The 19,687-nt window shown below is 52.2% G+C and overlaps 1 protein-coding gene across 4 annotated transcripts in view; it reads right to left on the reverse strand.

Moving 5' to 3' along the window:
• Positions 1–869: 869 nt before the first annotated feature.
• The window catches only part of FAM163A (family with sequence similarity 163 member A), a 54,892-nt gene continuing 36,074 nt past the window's right edge, over positions 870–19,687 (reverse strand). For 3 of the 4 annotated variants that reach the window (XM_016141168.2, XM_016141172.2, XM_016141170.2), the window contains exons 3-5: positions 5,767–5,858; positions 2,129–2,243; positions 870–1,470 (exon numbers count right to left, since the gene is read on the reverse strand). In XM_016141168.2, coding sequence (XP_015996654.2) covers positions 1,060–1,470; positions 2,129–2,221 — 504 coding nt within the window. In that variant the 5' untranslated portion in view covers positions 2,222–2,243; positions 5,767–5,858 and the 3' untranslated portion in view covers positions 870–1,059. The remainder of the gene's footprint in view (positions 1,471–2,128; positions 2,244–5,766; positions 5,859–19,687) is intronic. The other variant, XM_016141169.2, reaches the window with a different exon arrangement.

Below are 19,687 nucleotides of genomic sequence, written 5' to 3' on the forward strand. Positions count from 1 at the left end.
CCCTCCCCGCAGCACTCAGTGACTCAGGAGCGGGTGGGCTGGGTGTGCCCTTAGCAGGGGGCCGGCCACCCCGTGCTGCTGAGGCAACGGGAGAACTCATCAGATGCATTCACGCAAACAGCGTAAGGCCACGGCTGAGTCAGAAGTGGGAAGTGGGAGCCGGACTCGGGCCAGAGCGAGACAGCAAGGAACAGGCTCACCCGGAGGCTGCGGTCAGCCCCGGAGCGAGGGCAGCAAGTGGGACCTCACGGCTGGGTCAGCATCCTCCGGCCCTCAGCGGCGAGGGCCACTGTCCCCGGGAGAGTGCGTGGTCCAGGTCTGCCGCGTCACGGCTGAGAAGGGCTCGTGTGGCAGCATCGTCCCATGGGAGACTCGCTCGCTAAGCTACTTGAACTCTAGTAACAAAACCTGAAGAGGTTCTCACTCGGGCAGCTGGTTCCCGAGACAAAGACAGAGGCTTTGGGGGAGACAAGGTTAGAGGGTGACTTCCTGGCGCCTTTAGAGCCAGCTCGATGTGTCCCGTGAGGACGGGGCGCACACAGCTGTGATGTGGTCGGGAATCATCGCCCACACCGGGGCAGCTGCGGGGCCCACAGTCCCTGCGACAACCGCGATGCAGAGCCAGAGTGTGAACTGGCAAGTCCCGAAGGGTCCCTCCGGCGCCCTCCCCGCCTCCCAAACCGACACTCGGCCGTCCCCCGCCCCCTGCCGTGCGCCCCTCTGTCTCCTTTCATCCGCCAAGGACTTTGTAACTTTCCCTCTTCCCCAAACCTGGCAACGCTGGGGAGTGGGGGAAGCGAGAGGGTCTGGGGGTGCTAGAGCTGGCCAGAGGAATGTCCCAACAGGAACCCTGGCACGCCCCGCCGCCGGGCCGGGGGACCGAGCCCTGCCCCGGTCCGCAATGTACTCAACGGCTCAGTCCTGGTGAACTGTCCACTGCGGGCAAGAAAAGCCAGAGAAACGAGGCCAGTCCCGTGGCACGTTGGAGGGGTCACCCGCTGGGCCCCACTGCTCCTGCTGGGGCAGCGGCTGGTGTGTGTGGGGGCTGGGGGTGAGGGGTCACACGTCTGTACTAATAGCCCTTGGATTGGTGAAGGCCTCACGCACGGAGCCAGGCCACGTCACCGGGTAACTCTGCGGTGCGGCCAGCTGCAGGGACAGGGGTCCCCCCTCCTTGTAGTGCGAGGGAGCGAAGGAGAGCCTCTCGCCTCCGCCCCCGTTGGGCCCCATGTCGGCCGTCCGTATGTAGAAGGGGGAGCTGTACGGGGAGCAGGCGGTGCAGTGGCGGGCGGCCACCCCGCACGGCTGGCCGCAGGGCTCGCCGGTGAGAGGCGCCAGGCCGCCTCTGCCGTCCCGGGCCTGGGAGCTGCAGGCATTGCAGGGGGGCCCTCCGGGGGGTGTGGGCAGCTCGTGCTCCTCCTCCTCCTCGTCTGCATCCTCCTCGGCTCTGCTCTTCTTGCAGCAGTAATACTGAGGGGACAGTGGGGAGGGATGCCTGAGGGCTGATGCCCGCCCTGAGCGGCAGGGCCACCCACGCCCCTGCTCCGCCGAGGACCCTGTGCCAGGGGCACCCACGCCCCTGCTCCGCCGAGGACCCTGTGCCAGGGGCACCCACGCCCCTGCTCCGCCGAGGACCCTGTGCCAGGCACTTTGGTGGCGCTGGGGATCAAACTCGACACCAGGGGCCACGTTCCACAAGTACAGACTCCCCGCCTTGCAAGACTTCCCCTTTCCTTCTCCCGCTGCCTAGGGCAGTGGCTCCAGGTCGGGGTTGAGAGACACAGGGAGGCAGAGAGGGAGGGGCGTACGAATCACACTGAGGACAGGGCCGAGGGTGTCCCCAGAATGGTGCCCTTCCCACCACTCCCGAAGTCTCAGATGTGCAGGGGGCGCAATACAGGGGGCCACTACCTTCCCAGCATGCTCTCTGCGGCTGCCCCAAAGTGCGAAGAGTGTGGGGGACGCAGAGCTTCCTCCTGATAGTCCCCGGCTCCCGGCCCCCTGACTCACACCTCCTACATTCCATGGCTTTGGGCTTTGTCACCCCTGAAGAGGGTCTCTGGCTTCCGTCCCCATAATGGGGAAGTGGTTTGCGGGTGGCCACTGCCCACAGGCCCGGGGGACTAACCTGGAGTCTACAGTAGCACAGGACAGCGATGATACAGAGGAGGATGACCGTAGCTAGGATTCCGCCAGTGATCACGACCGTTCCCGCTGTCATCCGCCCGACGCCCCATCCAACTCTGCAGAGAGAGGCACAGAGGGGTGAGGGGCAGCAATGGCCGCCACACCGGGCGCAGGGCAGGGAGCCCTCCCGGAACTGTCCACACGGCTGGAGGCAGGGAGGGTCCAGGGGGTGGCCGCGGCAGGCTAAATCATCACCCTCTCCCCACATGGGGTCCCCCACCTCGGACCTCTGTCTGTGAGTGGTCCCAGCAGCGCCACTACCAAGGGGTTTGCAGGTCGTTCGTTACTCGAAGGGCAGACGGGGACTGGACCCAAAGCTGCACTCTGCTCAGGGAGCCAGGCGCCCCGCTGTGTTCCCCCGGAGCGAGGGGCGCCTTTCTCCTTCCTACCCCAAGACACTGTCTGCTCCCTGCCGTGGGCTCCTAGAACACAGCGTGCACCTGGCACGGCTTCTCATCCACTCAGAGGGGCCCGCGGGGCGGTCTGTGGACCACGGCACGGGCAGCACCGGGGCTCGGGCTAGAGATGCAGCGTCTCAGGCCCCCCACAGTCCCCGTGAGTCAGGAGTCTGGCAAGGCTGTGGGGTGTTCCCCCAGTCGCCTCGACTTCAGGTCCTCAAATGCTTCAGCTTCCCCCCGCCTTCTGTCCTCCATGTTCGCTGAGCCCCTTCGCACCTCCTGCCTGCAGGGGTGGAGCGGCTTTCTAACCGATCTCGTGGGTTTTGAGTCTGAGCGCCCTTCCCCCCACCCACAGTTTAGGCTTTCATTGCGCCCCAGTGCCCCCCTATTCCTCCAGAGCCTTCCCCGCATCATGCTGCCTACGGGACACATTTATCTGGGCACGAGCTTTTAGCCTCGACTTCCGGAGCTTTCCCCTGTCCTACTTCCCTGCATGCTCACTTCCCTCCTCACCTGCCACTGAATCCTCCCCCAGGAGTCCCCTGCCCATCGGGCCGGCCCAGTTCTTAAGGAGCTTACAGCCTTGCGATGCAAAGATCCGGAGGAAGGGCAGCCAACCACTTGGGGAAAGGTTCCGGGGAAGATGTCATGTTTGAGCAGAATCCTAAAAGCCGAGTGGGAGCCTGCCCAGTAGACACCCGCCCAGGTCGAGAGGGTAGGAGTGAGAAAGAATATGGGGCTTCTGAGACCTGTCAGGAACCTGGAAAGGCCTGGACGGGGCGGGGGAGGAACAAAGCCGGAGAGGCTGTAACCCAGGTAAGGACATGGGGTTCGACTCTCTTGGGGACATGAGGTTCCTGATGAGCTTTCGGTAGGGGACTGTGTGACCTCGCTCTCCCCATCTACTTCCGTCCTGCCCAGCTTCCGAGGCTCTGAGAAGCCGTCCCTGACTACCCCAACCGTGATATTCTCTCTCGCCCTGGACTCCTTCTGCAATGCCTTTCCACGTGCCATTTTTCAAACCCCGTCTTGGTAGGACGCTTGTCAGCCTTCGTGTGTGAGCGTCCTGCCTCCTCTACTAAGTTATGTGTCCTTTGGGATCAGGAGTCGTGTCCCGTACTGCTTCCTATCCCCCTGCGGCACTGCACATAGTGCCTCACACACAGAGGGTACCTGATAATGAGTTTGATCATCATCTGGTATTTCTTTCTTTCACAGGCCTGGCAGTTATGACTCTGATCTACCACCAGGGGGCAGCAGGATGCACCTCTCGGCTCACATCCCCTGTGCAGACTTAAGCATCAAATGGCCCTTTGAGACCAGTATGGCTGCCCAGCTGCACGGTGGGCCATGCTTCTGGGATCCACTGGGCTTTTGGTGCGGGACGAAGCTCAACCTTGGGAGGATTTATGCGCCTTCACTAAAACGGCATTCCACCTTTCCCAGCTTCCCCTGCATGCTGGCCACGGGGGGCTGCTTCAGAGACAGAAGGGCATGCGGAGTGATCGGGAGCTGGGGGTGGACGCAGCACCCCGCTCCGCCGGAAGCCTTGGCCTAGCCCCCTGCGGTGTGCCCAGGCTGTGCCCTGGAGATAAGGAATGAGGAAGCCATTAAGAGCAGTGCCCTCCCTCGCCCTGCCCTCCGCGCCTGGCCTCCCTTCTCTCAGTGCCATGAGGGCCGGTATAGCAGAAATGGCCTGGATCCGGGGGCATGGCGGCACGGGCAGAGTCACAGGTCTGAGGAACTGCTCGAGGCCCAACAGTGCCACTCGGCAGCCACCCCGGCTCGGAAACTGACCGCCTCTCTCACTCATCAAAAAGAGATTACCTCGAGACTCAGCTTACAGGTGCGATTGTGAGCAAAATGTGAGATCTATGTGAGTGGGAGCCCCTCGTAAACTAAAAGATCCTTCAAGCATGGCGATCTGTGGGCAAAAGGAAGGCTCAGACATTTTGTGGCTGCTTAAGTCTCTTACAATCATAAACCAGGAAGGCTCACGGAAGGGGCAGGCAGTGAGCTAGCTAGGTCCCAGCCGGTGGCCCTGAGGGCCCAGTACTGGGCAACTTAGCATTTACATTCCCACACCCAGTGGCTCTCTATTACTTTAGGTGGGCTCATTTTCTCTTTACACCTAGATGCAAATGACAACAATAAGTGCCTCTAAACAACATTTGGCAGTTTACAACATGCTTGCATTTATATCCCCTCCTGCGATGGGCTGGCTCCAAGGTGGCCCCCAAGGATTCCTGCCTCCTGGCGGTCACACCGTCACACCCGTCACACCCGTATACTCCTCTCCCTGCCCCTGGTGGGGCAGTATGACCTGTGACCCGCTTTTATCTAAAAGAATACAACACGGAGGATGGGATGTCACTTCTGTGAATAGGTTCTATAACATTCTGACTGCCTTCTTGCTGGCCAGCTCTCTCCCTTGCTGGTTCTGATGCAGCAAGTTGCTCTGCTGGGGAGGCCCATGTGACAAGGAACTGAAGGTGGCCTCTGGCTCTCTCAATCCGCACTGGACAGCAGGAGTTGAGGCCCTCCACCTATCAGCCCAAAAGCAAGTGAACAATCACATCCGTGAGAGCCCAAGTAGATCCTTCCCGAGCTGAGCTTTCAGATGAAAATGCAGCCCCACAGGTCCAGCCCCCGTCGGCCCCTGAAGCAGGCCTGGGGTCCTGACCCATGGAAACTGTGGGATCACCAACGTCTGTTGTTTCAAGCCGCTCAGTTTATGGTAGTTTGCTGCGCAGCAAAAGATAGCTAACATCGCCTTCGAACCATAAAAAACAAAACCCACACAGGAGCAGAAGCCCAACCACTGTGATCTGCCCGAAGTCATACGCTAGCAAGTGTCTGAGTCACGCAGGACCCCAGGGCCGGTGCTGGGGAGGCTGCATCACGCCCGCCGCCTCCTGATTGGCTTCTGGAGGACAGGAGAAAGAGGCCCCCAAGTTCCCTCCTGGAGCCTAGAAGACCTGGACAGAATGGATTTAGTGGTGGCCAACTCAAGGACAGAGGGCGGCCAAAGAGGACAAACCTGTTGCCAACTAAAGACACCTGGGGCCTGCCCGCTGTGACCCTGACTCTGGCGCCCCCTCTCCCCCACCTCTCCCCACCCAGGTGGGGCCCAGGTGTCTTCTTCTGGGGGGAGAAGGGTCGGCCCGTGCCTCGCACTTACGTGAAGCAGATGAAGCAGTGATGGCCCCGTCACGCAGGCTGCACCTGAGCAGACAGCAGCGGGGGGTGCGTCATGGCCAAGGGCATCGGTCCCTGCCAGAGAAGAGGGGGGAAGATCAGTGAGAGCTGGGGGGGCGGGGGAGGCCAAGAGGACAGACAGACTCGTGCTGGCACTGGTTGTGACCCCAAGACTCTGGAGTGGATGTCCCCAGAGGGGCTTATTTCTTGACCTCCGCGGCTGCCTTGGTCTCTGAGGGCCCAGCCTGAGGACCCAGGGACAGACTCTGAGGCCACAGCCCGTCTCCTCCTCGTTCCCCCCTCTCAGTGCTGCTGCCTCGTCCCGGGACGTGAGGCTCGGGGGGGGGGGGGGTGGGAGGAAGTCTGGCTGCTGCTTCCATGCTTCACTGGAGAACTCTGATGCGTCCGGTGTCGGTGCGTCCTTGTTGCCCACGTGGCTGATCCCCCTCTCAGTGGCCCCTCATGCCTTTTGCCCGCTCCCTTCCCCCTCTCCCCTGGGTCTGTCCCTACTCCCAGTGCCCGGGGCTGCACGCTCCGTTCCCTTTCTCCCATATTCCGGCTCCCTTCAGGCCAGCATGCCCACTGGACAGCTGGATGAACGAGTTCGACAAGATGATAAGATCATCATGCTACAAGCAGATGAAGGGAGGGGAGCAGGACCCAACTGAAATGCTTAGGAACCCAACGGGGGCACGATATTGGGGGGCCCCTGCAGGCCAAAACTCTTTAAATAGCCACTCAACATTATTTAGAGGAGAGTCTGGGCCTTACACGGGGAATGGGGTGTGGGAGAGGAAGGACACCCTCTGAGGCGACGTCCCACCCTGCTCATGGTCCTGGGAGGGGACAGGCCCCACAGGCTGTGTGTTTGTTTGGGGAGGAGACCCAACCGTTAACGGGATCTGCGGAGCCACCTTCCGTGGGGACGGGGCTGACCACCTCCAGGTTCTCTGCCTTGGTCGGACGCTGGAGGTCGAAGGACAGAGGGCGGCATGCCCGGGGACCGGTGCTCATCTGAGTTCAGCAGGTGTCAGGAGCAGAGTTCCGGGAGAGAGCGTGAAGGCAGGCGGTCACTCGCAGAGTCGCCATGTCCCCACCTTCACCTCCCTTCTAGATCAAGCCCTCGACACTGTCTCCAGGTCCCGCCTCCGGTATTCGGGGTAATTGGGCTTTTCTCCCTCAAGGATGTTTTTAAGCTCATTGAAGTGGAAGTCTGGGTGTCAGGCCAGACTCTTTCTCCCTAAGGTTTGACTGAGATGCCAACTGATGGGAATCGGAAGACTACAGTGAGTTTGGGACAGGTACATTTTCCTTGGGACGGTCAGAAGGTCCGTTTCAGGATCCATGAACCTTTCCCCCCACTTCGTAAAATACAGATGAGTCAATAATTTGGTGAAGATTTGGTGAAGAGGATTTCCTTGGCAAGACCTGTTTCTGAACCACGAACCCCTCACTCCAACCCCCAAGGGAGAAGGGCTGTGGGGCTGGCCTGACTCGCAGTGTTGAGTCCTGTTCAACAGTGGTGCTACCTGGAGGTTTGAAAGACCCTAATCAATGAGGCCAGAGGTGGCCTCCAGACGCCTAGAGGCTGAGCAGGGAGTTACAAGGGAGGCCTGGAATAGAGATCACATGCTCATCTGGGATGAAGAGAGAGGGGCCTGGCAGGGAATGTCAAAAGAGCCCACAAAAATATTCACAGAAGCAAGAGCCAGCTTGAAGCTTTTCCCTGCTCTCTAACCAGTAAGAATTGCCCATTTCAACCCTGGCGGTTAGGGAAGCAGCAGCTCATGGGGGCGGTGGGAGGGGTGGGTAAGAGTCAGGGAGTAAGGACAGCAGAGGGACATGGTCCACCACCCCGGCCGCTTCCAGCCTGAAGCAGATCTACATTGGAAGAGAGGAGAAGCCTAATGCTGTCAGTCTGGGAGTGTTTCGATCACTCGTGGCATTCTAGTGTCTGAGTGACTGTAAGACAGAGCCCGGGTGTTTATCACAGGGCAGGGAAAGACGTCTCTTATTGGATACATTTTAAAATGAAGAGATACAGGAAGGAAAAATAAAAGTTGCACTTTGAGCACAATGTGTTTGTTTAAACATGCCAGTTACTTAAAGAAAAATGAACCACAGAAATGGAAGGACTCCAAAGATCTGGCCCAATCTCTTTGTTTTCTGGATGAAGAATGCAAGTTCAGAGAGGACAAGTGACTTGCTTAACCACACACAACCAGAGGGAGACGGAAGCCAAGCACCTCCAGCCCCCCCCTCCCCCGCAGGGCCCTGCCCTTAGGACGCTCTCTCTCCTTCCCGAAGATCTGCATTTACTATGCCAGAGGCTAAGGCATCCCCCTTGGAGGAGGGTTTCTCAAATGGGTAACAATCACCTGAGCGACTCCAGATCTCCGGAAACAGCATCTCCAGGACAGGGGCCCCGGAATCTGTGTTTCTAACAGGTCTGAGTAACCGTCTGACTCTTTTGGGAAACGATGCAGGAATGAAGGTCTTTGGGAGGATTTCGGGCTGGACGGGGGTGGCGGGTGACCCTGCAGGCGTCACCTGCTGCCGTAACAAGTCTGTCTCTGGATTCTGTGTCCTTGGGGCAAGTGGGCGAGAAGGCAGCAGGAGGAAGGGCGTGTGAGGAGAACAGAAGGAATGTGGGTCCCTGAGAGGGATGAGCCGAAGAGAGGCCAGGACGGGGACCCGAGAGGCCACTCCTCTCGCAGACGCTGGGGTGCATTAAAAGCCGCCCTGATGGAATGGGCTGAGAACTGGTTTCCCGTTCCCACGGCCAGGGGCCTGTGCCTTTCCGAAAGGCCCCTGCTCTCAGTGACCTCAGCGCCCTGAGACAGGGTCACCTCCCTCACTGCCGAGCAGATGCTGGCCGGCAAGGCCAGCCGCAGCTGGCGTGAGCACACGTAATGAATGCTTGGCTGTCCCCTGCCCCCTGCTCGGCCCCCTGAGGAGCACAGGTTAATTGAGTGGGACCTAAGCTTCAGCTGATCTCAATTTCTTCTGATGCCATTAAGCCTTCCCCAATCATCTATTAACTCGTGAAGTTGACACAGTAGGGCAGTAGCCCTGGAGGAGAGAAACGGTTTTGTTCCTTGTTACCTGTCTTCCCAGAGAGCAATCCTCAGGCAGGGCTGGCAGAGGCGATGGGGCGAGGGGGCTCCTTTCACGGGGGACGTCTGGCCATTACCAAGCCCTGACTCTTGGGATGAGAGTGTGAAGGGTCGGTGGTCAGATGGGCAACTAGGGCTGCAAAGAGGCCTGTGCTGTTTGAGAAGGGGCCTAAGAGATACAAGGGATCCTTCCAAACCATCGGGGGGGGGGGGGGCGGAGAACCTCAGTGTAATAGGGAGCAATGGACCAGTGGAGCCGATGTGGGAGTTTAGGGGCCCTGCTGGTGGGCAGCTGTTGAGGGAGAGGCTGGGCACTACTTGGCCACACATAACCCATGAAACTGCATTTCTGCTCCTGGGTCTCTGTAACCCAAATTTCTCAACACATCCATAAGGGGTCGTGTGAGAAGATGTTCACCTCTGTGTTGTTTATGGTCGCAGGGGGCTGGAAGCAAGCTCAGTGATCACCGCTGGGGGTGGCGGGCTGAAACCAAGCAGATGCACACCTCGCAGGATAATGCGGCTGTTGAAAGCGGCCAACCAGGTAGATGGACCAGAGCGACACATACAATAAGGATGAACCTTAACACAGTGCCAAGTGACGTATGATGCTTCTCACGTAAATTTAAGACACAAGCATACTGATCGACAATTCATATTTTCAAGAACTCATACCGAAAGCAAAACCAAACCACAAGCTCATAGATACAGACAATAGATCGGTGGTCGCCAGAGGCAGGGGTGGCGGGGGTGGGGGGAGGTTGGGGGGTGGGGGGGTGGCCGAAATGGACAAAAGGGGTCAAAAGGTACAAATCTCCCATTGTAAGTAAGTCATGGGGTCACTATAGTTAATAATACTGTACTGCAGATTTAAAAGTTGCTAAGAGAGTAGATCTTAGAAAAGTTCTCACAAGAAAAACAATTTTTTGCAACTATTTAAGGTGAAGGATGTCAACTAAACTTATTGTGATCATTTCACAATACATATAAATATCAAATCCTTATGTCGTACACCTCAAACTGAAATAATGTTATCCGTCAGTCGTACCTCAATAAATACAACACAACAAAACAAAAACAAAGACATTCCAAAAAGTGGATACTTTGAAAATCACATGATATCACTTATATGTGGGATATAAACCTAAAAGCAACAAATGAACAGGACAAAGAGACAGAGACTCATGGACACGGACAATGGACTAGTGGTGACCAGAAGGGAGGGGGGAGGGGAAAGGGGAAAATGAAAAAAAAAATTTTTTTTAAATTATGTGTATATAATATGAAAAAATATAAACTGGTATTTTAAAAAAAGTGGACACATTAAATATGTTAGGATGGCTGACTACAGAAGGAGAATAAGAATGGGAGTAAAAATAACTGGAAAAAATAAAACAAGAGAGGAGCCATGCACAGACCAACGACGGATGAGAGTGTGGAGCATCTGAGAAGTAATACTGAGGAGTATAATTAACTTAGCCTCTGCATCTGAGGTCCAACTCAGAAAAACAAAGGCTCTCACCACCCCCAGGGAGCCTACCATGATTGATTTATGCCGCACATTTTTATTTGACCCTCTTATTTGTGCTGGAATAACAGCCTTTGTTAATACACTGGTGTCCTGCGGGCGTGCTTTGCTTTCTTTATTAGATTACAGGCCATCTGAGGGCACAGACTTGGACTCCGGGTCTTTGTCACGCTCTACCCCGGCCCCCCCTCACCCTCCAACCCGTCTGGTGCTCTGCACAGCCGAGACTCTGGATGGCGTGTCTAATGGGGACGTGGCTTTGGGTGCCTGTTGTCTCATTCTGGTCCCTTCTGCTGTGGATAGTGGAAAGGGCACTAGGCTAGGGCACAAGATTTGGGGGTTTAAATTCTATTTTCTGCACTCATTTCGGGGGAGACTTTGGACATTTGATGATTTCCTTGAGGTTCACCTGCCAAACGAAGGTAAATGATACCCTTTCCCTTTCAGGGTGAGGATGATGGAGAAAGGAGCGGGGAGTTCTTTTAAACGAAAAGCTCTGTTCCATGGATTTGCGGTCCCCGCAGGGCTCTGAGCTCACTCGTCCCTTGATGAGTTGGCTCTGCCAAGGTTTGGCTGTAGACCGCTAAGGGCTGGATCACTCGGCATAACAGGGTAATAAGAAGAGTTTATTGGGGTGTAGCATGGCAGGTTGACAAGGGCAGGCGTGGGGAGGAAGAGGGAGGAGCCGGGAGAGGTGTGAAAGGCTTTTAAGGTTTGGAGGTCTCTATGTTTCTGTGTTGTCTCGTGAAACTGTCAGCAACTCACACCAACGAGTAATATTTTCTTATCTGTGGCAATCGAATGAAGGCGCTGGGAAAACCTGGACGCGTTTCCACGGAACGCAGATGACACTCCCAGCAAGCACTAATTCTGTGGGCGCGGGAGCTTAGAGCCAGATGTGACCGTGACAACGACGGCCCCAGGGACAGATTTTGGGCTTCCTATGAGCCCTGTAATCGGGGTTTGAGCAAGCCTAATTTCCAGCCTTAGAACACATGACCTCCACTCATGTATGAGTTATGCTTGCAATAATGCATGTGAAAAGAGTTTGCCATTCCTCTTCTATTCTGGCCTTGAACCGTCGCTCAGATTAAAATGTATCCTTAAGGCTTGTGATCATGACCGTGGCCAGCATTCTGGCTGGAGCCTTTGCATCTCAGCACGATACTCATGGAAACTGTGTGTTATTCCCCTCATCGATTCTTCATCGACTAGTTACTGAGCACTAAGTGAGTGCCCGGCATCGAGCTTGGGGTTACCAGTACATGTTCGCTGCAAATGAATCGCAAAGACAAGAGGACCCCATTCCCCTCGGCCCGGGGCCCTCCCAGGGGTGCATTCTGCCTCCCCGATGCTGCCGTCTGCGGCGAGGCTGAGCTCGCCTCCTCCCTGACTGGCGTGGTGTGGAGCTGGGCCGCTCTGCACAGCCCCGAGCTGTTCACAGACGAAGAGAGGGTGCAGGCGTGCGGGAGCCCTCAGCCCTGCAGAGCCTCAGAACCTGGCTATGGGCACCCCCAGGATGGACGGGGGTGTGACTGAATAAACCCCCCACAAGCACGCGGCTTTGTGCCCACCAGCAAACCCCCAGAATGCAGGAGGTGCTCAGTACACATCCGTCAAAGAGACCTGCCAGCAGATGCGCCCAAGTCTATGAGAAGCCTTCCAGCCCCACCACTGCCAACCCGTCCTTGCCACATACCGTCCGTCACACGGGCACCTCGAGCCCCACCTGCCCCACCTCGCGGCCCTCCCCGAGTCTACAGGACACACGCGGGACTTAATTATGGGTCATTTTAGACGGGTGTCGGCTATTTTGTGTAGGTGACACGTCTCTCTGCAGCTCTTGGGGTCAGGGGTCCCGGTCATGGACCCATTCTCTCTGCTCTGGAGAGACGGGGGCGGAGGCCGGAACACTTGTTCAGGGCTTGGTTCACCTTGGACTTGGCTTTGTTCCCCTTTCCGCCTTTCAAAACAACACTCGTTGCTGCTTAGTTTTCCTTTGCGTCGTCTTGTTTGGTCTTCAGGCATGGCGGTTTTTGATTTCCCTTATTTTACAGAAAACATTAAGTTTGGAAAGGCCGAGTGACTTGGTCAAGGTCACGCTATTTCTGGGACAGCCGGCACACCCTGCCCGCGCTGTTCTCCCATGACCGGTGTAGTTCTTGCTCCGGGAACGTGCAGTGCCCATCTCTGTGCTCCCCTCAGCCCTTCTGACTCCACGCTCTATTTCCTGGCCCGACCATTTGCAGGGGGCTTGGGGGCACCACGCCGTGTCATGGGAAGGGGTTCGCTTCTCCTTTCCATTAGGCGTGCACCGTATGCTCAGGTTTCTCTCCATCTGTATTTGATCCTACTATTGTCTGGAGGTGCTCCGAGATCCCCAGACAGCAGGCCTTCAGCCCGATGAGTGCTAAACAGGCTTGTCAGGAAAGGCAGGCGCATCTGCGGGGTTCATTTCTTCCCTCGGCAAGATGTCAGCAGGCTGGAAGACATCCAGGTAAGAACACAGGCCATTGAAAGGACGGAGAGTCTGCGTTCTGAGATAAGGAGGGGGAGGCTTTAGGCTAACGGGACAGCCAGAGGGAGCTAGCCTGTGAGGGACTGGTCACAGGACCCTGGAGTCATCAAGCTCAGGGTAGCAGGAAGGAGGAGTCTTGCTCGGGGTTTTCAAAGGGTGACAAGATTTGAAGTAAGGAGATAAAATTAGACCAAGGAAAATTTAGGCCAAATCCAAGATCAATGTCACAAGACATAAACAAACATAACAGGGGAATTTGGAAACTGTCAGCCCACATTGCACGGGGAGGCTTGGGGAGCATGACTGAGCTGCTCGCCTCTCCTGCCCTCTGGCCCAGAGGACTGGCCTATTTGTTCTCCCAGTAGGGCCTGACCAGGCCCGGCTGAGGGCAGGATGGAGATGGAACATCTCGGTGGAAGAAGCAGCTTCTGGGCTTGGGGGCCTTAAAAAAATGCACCGGGATTTATTCGGAATATTCCATCACTGCAAAGAAAGCATTCTAAACGGGCAAGAGTGCCCCGAGGAGGACTCTCGAGGTCCAGTCGAGGGCGATGAGGCGAAGGACGCAGCAGGCCTTTTGCTGGATGTGCAGGTGGAGGCGGCTCCATGGAAACCACAGGTATGGAGGCTAAAGGGAGGGCCCTTCAGCGAGGCCCCAGCAGGACCCCACGCCCAAGCCCAGTGCAGGCGCTGCAGGGTCTGGAACAGGGTCAGCATCCAACCGGATGGAAACGAAAATATCCCCTCGGCCCCACGGGGTGGAGTTCCCACTCCTCCTTAGTGAGCAGAATGAGAAATTCACAACAAACATGCCTCACGTCCTTAATGGTGACACAGACATGCTCAAGTGGATCCCCTACTTTCAAGACACTGGATATTATCCCGCCTGTTCCGTTTTAGCCTGACGGACAAATCATGCTGCTTCATTATTGTTTCTATTTCTCGATTCTGAGGAAGATTAACAGTAGGTTTGCAGACTTCCGGGTTGGGGAGCTGCCCATCCTCCTGATCGCTGGGATGCTTGCTCCTTGGCTTCTCCAACGTCGGTGCCCATTCTGGGTGTTTCTCGTGGTGAAATTTCTCCTCCCGAGAGCCCTTAAACTTGAGCTTTATCTTACAGGCAAGTGTCCAGCTCATCAGCTCAGGAAGCAAGAGAGGCTGGCTCAGCCTTGCTGAAGGCCCGAGTTCAAGGCTCAAGGCCAGCTTCTTTCCCAAGGTCCCATGCCTCGGTATTGGGATTATGCCGGAGTTCTGGTAGGAAAACCGCTTGTTCTGGGTGTCCTCTCTGCCATGTGTTGTGGGGTTATGGGTTGTTGGGCTTCACCATCAATCTGCTCCTATCGGCTTCGCCTCATCCATCTTTTCTTGCAGCATCCTTGCCTGATTTCGGCATCAGGGTAATGCTGGCCTCATAAAATAAGTTTGAAAGAATTCCCTCCTCTTCTATCTTTTGGAAGTGTTTCGGAAGAGGATTAGTATTAATTCCTCTTTGAATGTTTGGTAGAATTCACCAGTGAAGCTGTCTGGCCTTTGACTTTTTCGATTACTGATCCAATCTCCTTACTAGTAATCGATCTGCTCAGATCTTGTATTTCATCACAGTTCAATCTTGGTAGGTTATGTGTTTCTACAAATTTCTCCATTTCTTCTCGGCCGTCCGATTTGTTGGCACGGAATTGTTTACAGCAGTCTCTTATGATCCTTTGTACTTCTGTGGCATTACTGATCACATCTCCTCTTTCATTTTTGATTTTACTTATTTGAGCCCTCTTTTTTTTCCCCCTGGTGAGTCTAGAAAAAGGGCTGTCGATTTTGCTTCTCTTTTCGAAGAAGCAGCTTGGTTTGATTGATCTTTTCTGCTGTCTTTTAGTCTCTATTTCATTTATTTCTGCCTAATCTTTTTTATTTCCTTCCTTCTACTAATGTTAGGCCCTGTTTGTTCTTTTTCTAGTTCCTTGAGGTGTCAAGTTAGGTTGTTTGTTTGAGACCTTTCTTGTTTCTTTATAGCTACGAACTTCTCGGAATTTCTTTTGCTGCATCCTATACATTTTGATATGTTACATTTCCCTTTTCATTTGTCTCAAGGTATTTTTTGATTTCTCCTTTGACCTATTGGTTATTCAATAGTATATCGTTTATTCTCCATATATTTGAGAATTTTCCAGTTTTCTTCATGTAATTAATTTTGTTTTATAACCTGTGGTCAGAAAAGATATTCTATATGATTTTGATCCTCTTATATTTATTAAGACTTGTTTTGTGTCTTGGAAAATGTTCCATATGCCCTTGAGAAGAATGTGAAACCTGTTGCTTTTTGATGGAATGTTCTGTAAGTATCTAAGTTCCTATGTTCTAAGTTCTAATGTGTTGTTTAAGACTGACGCGTCATTTTTTTTTTTTCCTGAATGATCTATCCATCGATGTAACTGCGGAATTAAAGTCCGCCACTATTATTGTATTGCCGTCTATCTCTCCTTTTCGGTTGGTTAATATTTGCCTATATATTTAGGCACTCCTATGTGGGATGCCTAAATATTTACAAATGTTATAACCTCTTATTGGATTGACCCCTTCATCTTTATGTAACACCCTTCTTTGTCTCTTATTACAGTCTTTGTTTTAAAGTCTGTTTTGTCTGAAATGAGTATTGTTACTCTAGTTTTGGTTTCCAATTACAGGAAATATCTTTTTCCATCCCTTCACTTTCGGTCTGTGTGTGTCCTTACACCTAAAGTGAGTCTCTTGTAGGCAGCATATAGCTAGGTCTCTCTCTTTTATATATGTATATATATAATCTCCAGCCACTCTATGTCTTTCGATTGGAGAATTAAGTCCATTTAAAGTAATTATCAATAGGTATGTGCTTATTGATATTTTGTTAACTGTTTTCTGGCTGTTTTGTAGTTCCTTTCTATTTTTTAAAATTAGTGTTATTATTAATAATTTTTGGTCTCCTCCGCTTCACCCTGCTAGTAGAATCTCTGAAAGCGTGCCTGCCCACCGCCTGTAACGGAAGCGCCTAGCATGCTAGTCTGAAGTCCAGACCTAGTAAACTAGACTCTCCACGGGTGGGACATGGTAATTTGCGTTTTGAGTAGGGTGATTATTCAATTTATTGTCCAAACTGGGACACTTTTGAGTAAAAGTGGGGCACTATTAATAATTATGCTGGTTTTTAAACTGATGTCACCATTAAAAAATTAATTAAATAATTAAAAAAATAATGATTATGCCGGGACAACATAAATCAGTACAGTCACCCTGATTTCAAGGATTTCCTTTTAAGGCTCTGCTTCTTTTCACAGTTGGGCCCTGCTGTCTCCCTCCTTTGACTCCCTAGTAAACCACAGCCACGAGGCCTTGAACCGATGGGCTGAACATTGGGCTGCCATCAGGCTTCCGAGAGGCAGAAGGTGGCCGAGAGTGTGCGAGCAAGGGCGGCTGGTGTCTTAGGCAGGTCCTGGCCGGAAATGGCCTCCTGCTGCCTTGGGAGATGCGGCCACTGGTGATGAAGCCGACGGGACTGGTGCCGGTGTCCCCCTCCAGCTGCTCTTCAAGGGCAAGGCTTTTCCACCAGAGATGGGGCTTTAGAAGGACTGCACTCACGCAGATAATGCCCTGTACTCAACAGTGACAAAGAACACCCGTGTCGAGTCGGCTAGCCGGCGGCCTGCGACGGCCATCTCCTGTGAGGTGGGGCTCTACCATCTGCCGGATGCCCGGTGTGGCATTTACGACAGCAGCAGGGCCTCCAGCTCCTGTGGCTGGGCTGTTGTCTCCTTCCAGAAGAACTTTCCTTCTGTTCAGTTTGCCTTTCCTTTTAATTTACAACAATGAAAAAGCGCCCAGTTCCATAAAAGCCAGTTCTGAGCCTAAGAGAGCTAGGAAATTATCCCTGAAGTACCAGGCTCTGACCTAGCTCACCAGGGGCCCTTGAGATTTAATACGACATCATTCAGAGCCGGGGTTTCCATTGTCCTCTAGCCACATTAAGCCAGCAGTCCGCAGAACCTCCGCACGAGCACGTACATATTCTTTTTCTCCTTTCTATGCTCCGGACTCTCTTGACACACCATGCTTTTTCTGTGTCCATGAGATTTATGCCAGTTGTCCCACACAGCATTGTGCGAATAGATAATAAGCTTTCTAATTCGTAGTGTAGCTTGTAGACTTGGATTTCGGAAGGCACAAATATCTTTAAAATATGATGTTAATCGTGCTATATCCCACAAAAAGGACATTTCATAATGATACGGGGGTCAATCCAACAGGAAGATATAATCCTTATAAACATTTACACACCCAGCGTAGGTGCACCTAAATATATAATGGACATTATATATTTATATGTAATGGACATTAAGAGAGAGATCAAAAATGTCCACACTACCCAAAGCAATCTCTAGATTCAGCACAATCCCTGTTAGAATACTAATGGCATTTTTCACAGAACTAGAATAATAATCCTAAAACTTATATGGAATTACAAAAGACCCCAAATAGCCAAAGTAATCTTGAGAAAAAACGAAGTCGGAGGTATCATGCTGCCTGATATCAAAGTATACTACAAGGCTATCGTAATCAAAACAGCATGGTACTGGCATAAAAACAGACACATAGATCAACGGAACAGAATAGTGAGCCCAGAAATAAACTTACTCCTATGCAGTCAATTAATCTATGACAAAGGGGACAGGAACATACAAGGGGATGGACCGTCTCCTCAATAAATGGTGCTGGGAAAACTGGACAGATCATATAAAAAAATGAAATGAGTTCACTCTACCATATACGAGAATAAACTCAAAATGGATTAAAGCCTTAAATGTAAGACCCCAAACCATAAAACTTCCAGAAGAAAAACACAGGCAGTAAACTCTTTGACATGGCTCTTAGAAATATTTTTTTGGATGTGTGTCTGTGGGCAAGGGAAACAAAAGGAAAAATAAACAAACGGGACTGCATCAAACTAAAATGTTTTTGCACAGCAAAGAAAACCATCAACAAGACAAAAAGATGACCTACTACATGCAGGATGACATTTACCAACAGTACATCCAATAAGGGGTTGATATCCAAAATATATAAAGAACTCATACAACTCAACAACAACAACAACAACAAAAACAAAGAATCCAATTAAAAAATGGGTAGAGAACCTCAATCAACATTTCTCCAAAGAGGACATACACATGGCTAATAGATATATGAAAAGATGCTCGATATCGCTAATCATCAAAGAAATGCAAATGAAAAACACAATGAGATGTCACCTCACACCTGTCAGAATGGTTACTATCAATAGGTGTTGGCGTGGGTGTGGAGAAAAGAGAACCCTCGTTCGGTGTCGGTGGGACTGCGGATTGGTGCGGCCATTGTGGAAAGCGGTACGGCGGTTCCTCAAAAAAATTAAAACTAGAACTACCTTATGACCCAGCACTTCCACTTCTGGGTATTTACCTGAAGAAATCCGAAACACTAATTTGGAAAAAAACAAAAAACAAAAAACAGGCAGCCTTATGTTCACGGCAGCATTATTTACAATAGCCAAGCTACGGAAGTAACGTAAGTGTCCATCGAAAGACGACTGAATAAAGATACAGTACATATATGTAATGGAATATTACTCAGCCACAAACAAAGAATGAAATCTTACTATTCGTGACAAAATGAATGGACCTAGAGGGTACTGTGTTGGCTGAAGTAAGTCAGACCAGAAAAGCCAAATATCATCTGATCTCAAATATACTGGATCTAAAACACAAAATAAACGAACAAACAAAACAAAAACAAACTCATAGATACAGAGAATAAACTGATGTTTGCCAGATGGAAGAGGGATTGCGGGTTGGGGCGAAAAAGGCGAAGGGATTAAAAAGTTCAAATTGGCAGTTACAAAATAACTATAGAGGTGTAAAGTGCAGCATAGGGATTATTGTCAATAGTATTACAATAACTAGGTATGATGTTAGGTGGGTGCTACACTCATCAAGGGGATTGCTCAGTAAGTTATATAAACGTTTAACCAGTATGCTGTACAAGTGAAACTAACATAATATTGAATGTCAACTATAACTGAAAAATTTTTTAAACTAAAAAAAATATTATCAAGAGTGAATAACGTCTTCATAGATACAGGGAACCAGAGGTGGGGGTGAGGGGGGGTGAAATGGGTCCAAAGGTGCACATTTCCAGTTATATAATAAATCAGTCGTGAGACATATACGCCATGGCAACTATTGTTAATAAGACTGTGTTGCATATCTGAAAATTGCTAAGAGAGTAGACCTTTAAAGTTCTCGTCATAAGAAAAAAAATTTGTAGCTATGTATGGTGACACTGTCCCCAAAGAACTGCCTCTTGGCCACCCTGCAGGGCCAGGAGTATGCATCCCTGTGGACGGATGGACCAGGGGGAGGAGGTTTGCACAGGTCCTGGAAGCAGCTCAGGGCTGTTTGGACAGGGCAAGGGTTTAATCTAGGAGGGCACAGACTAGTCCTCGCACGGGAGAGGCATGGCCCGAGGACAGCCAGGGCAGGGGCCTCTCCTGCCTGTGTCTAAGGGCTGCTTCCAACACGGAAGTTCCATGATGTTAAGTTCCTTGGGTCTTTCCTCTCTTTTGTATGTTTATATTATCTAGAGACCGACATCTAGGCTGGGTAGTTCTGAGCTGGGCATGAGGGGAGCTTCGCTGGGCTGTGAGACTTTGGGTGCAGTGGCCTAAAAAGGAATATTGCTGGAG

Source organism: Rousettus aegyptiacus, unplaced genomic scaffold, assembly GCF_014176215.1.
Source record: "Rousettus aegyptiacus isolate mRouAeg1 unplaced genomic scaffold, mRouAeg1.p scaffold_m13_p_17, whole genome shotgun sequence".
Classification (NCBI taxonomy): Eukaryota; Metazoa; Chordata; class Mammalia; order Chiroptera; family Pteropodidae; genus Rousettus; species Rousettus aegyptiacus.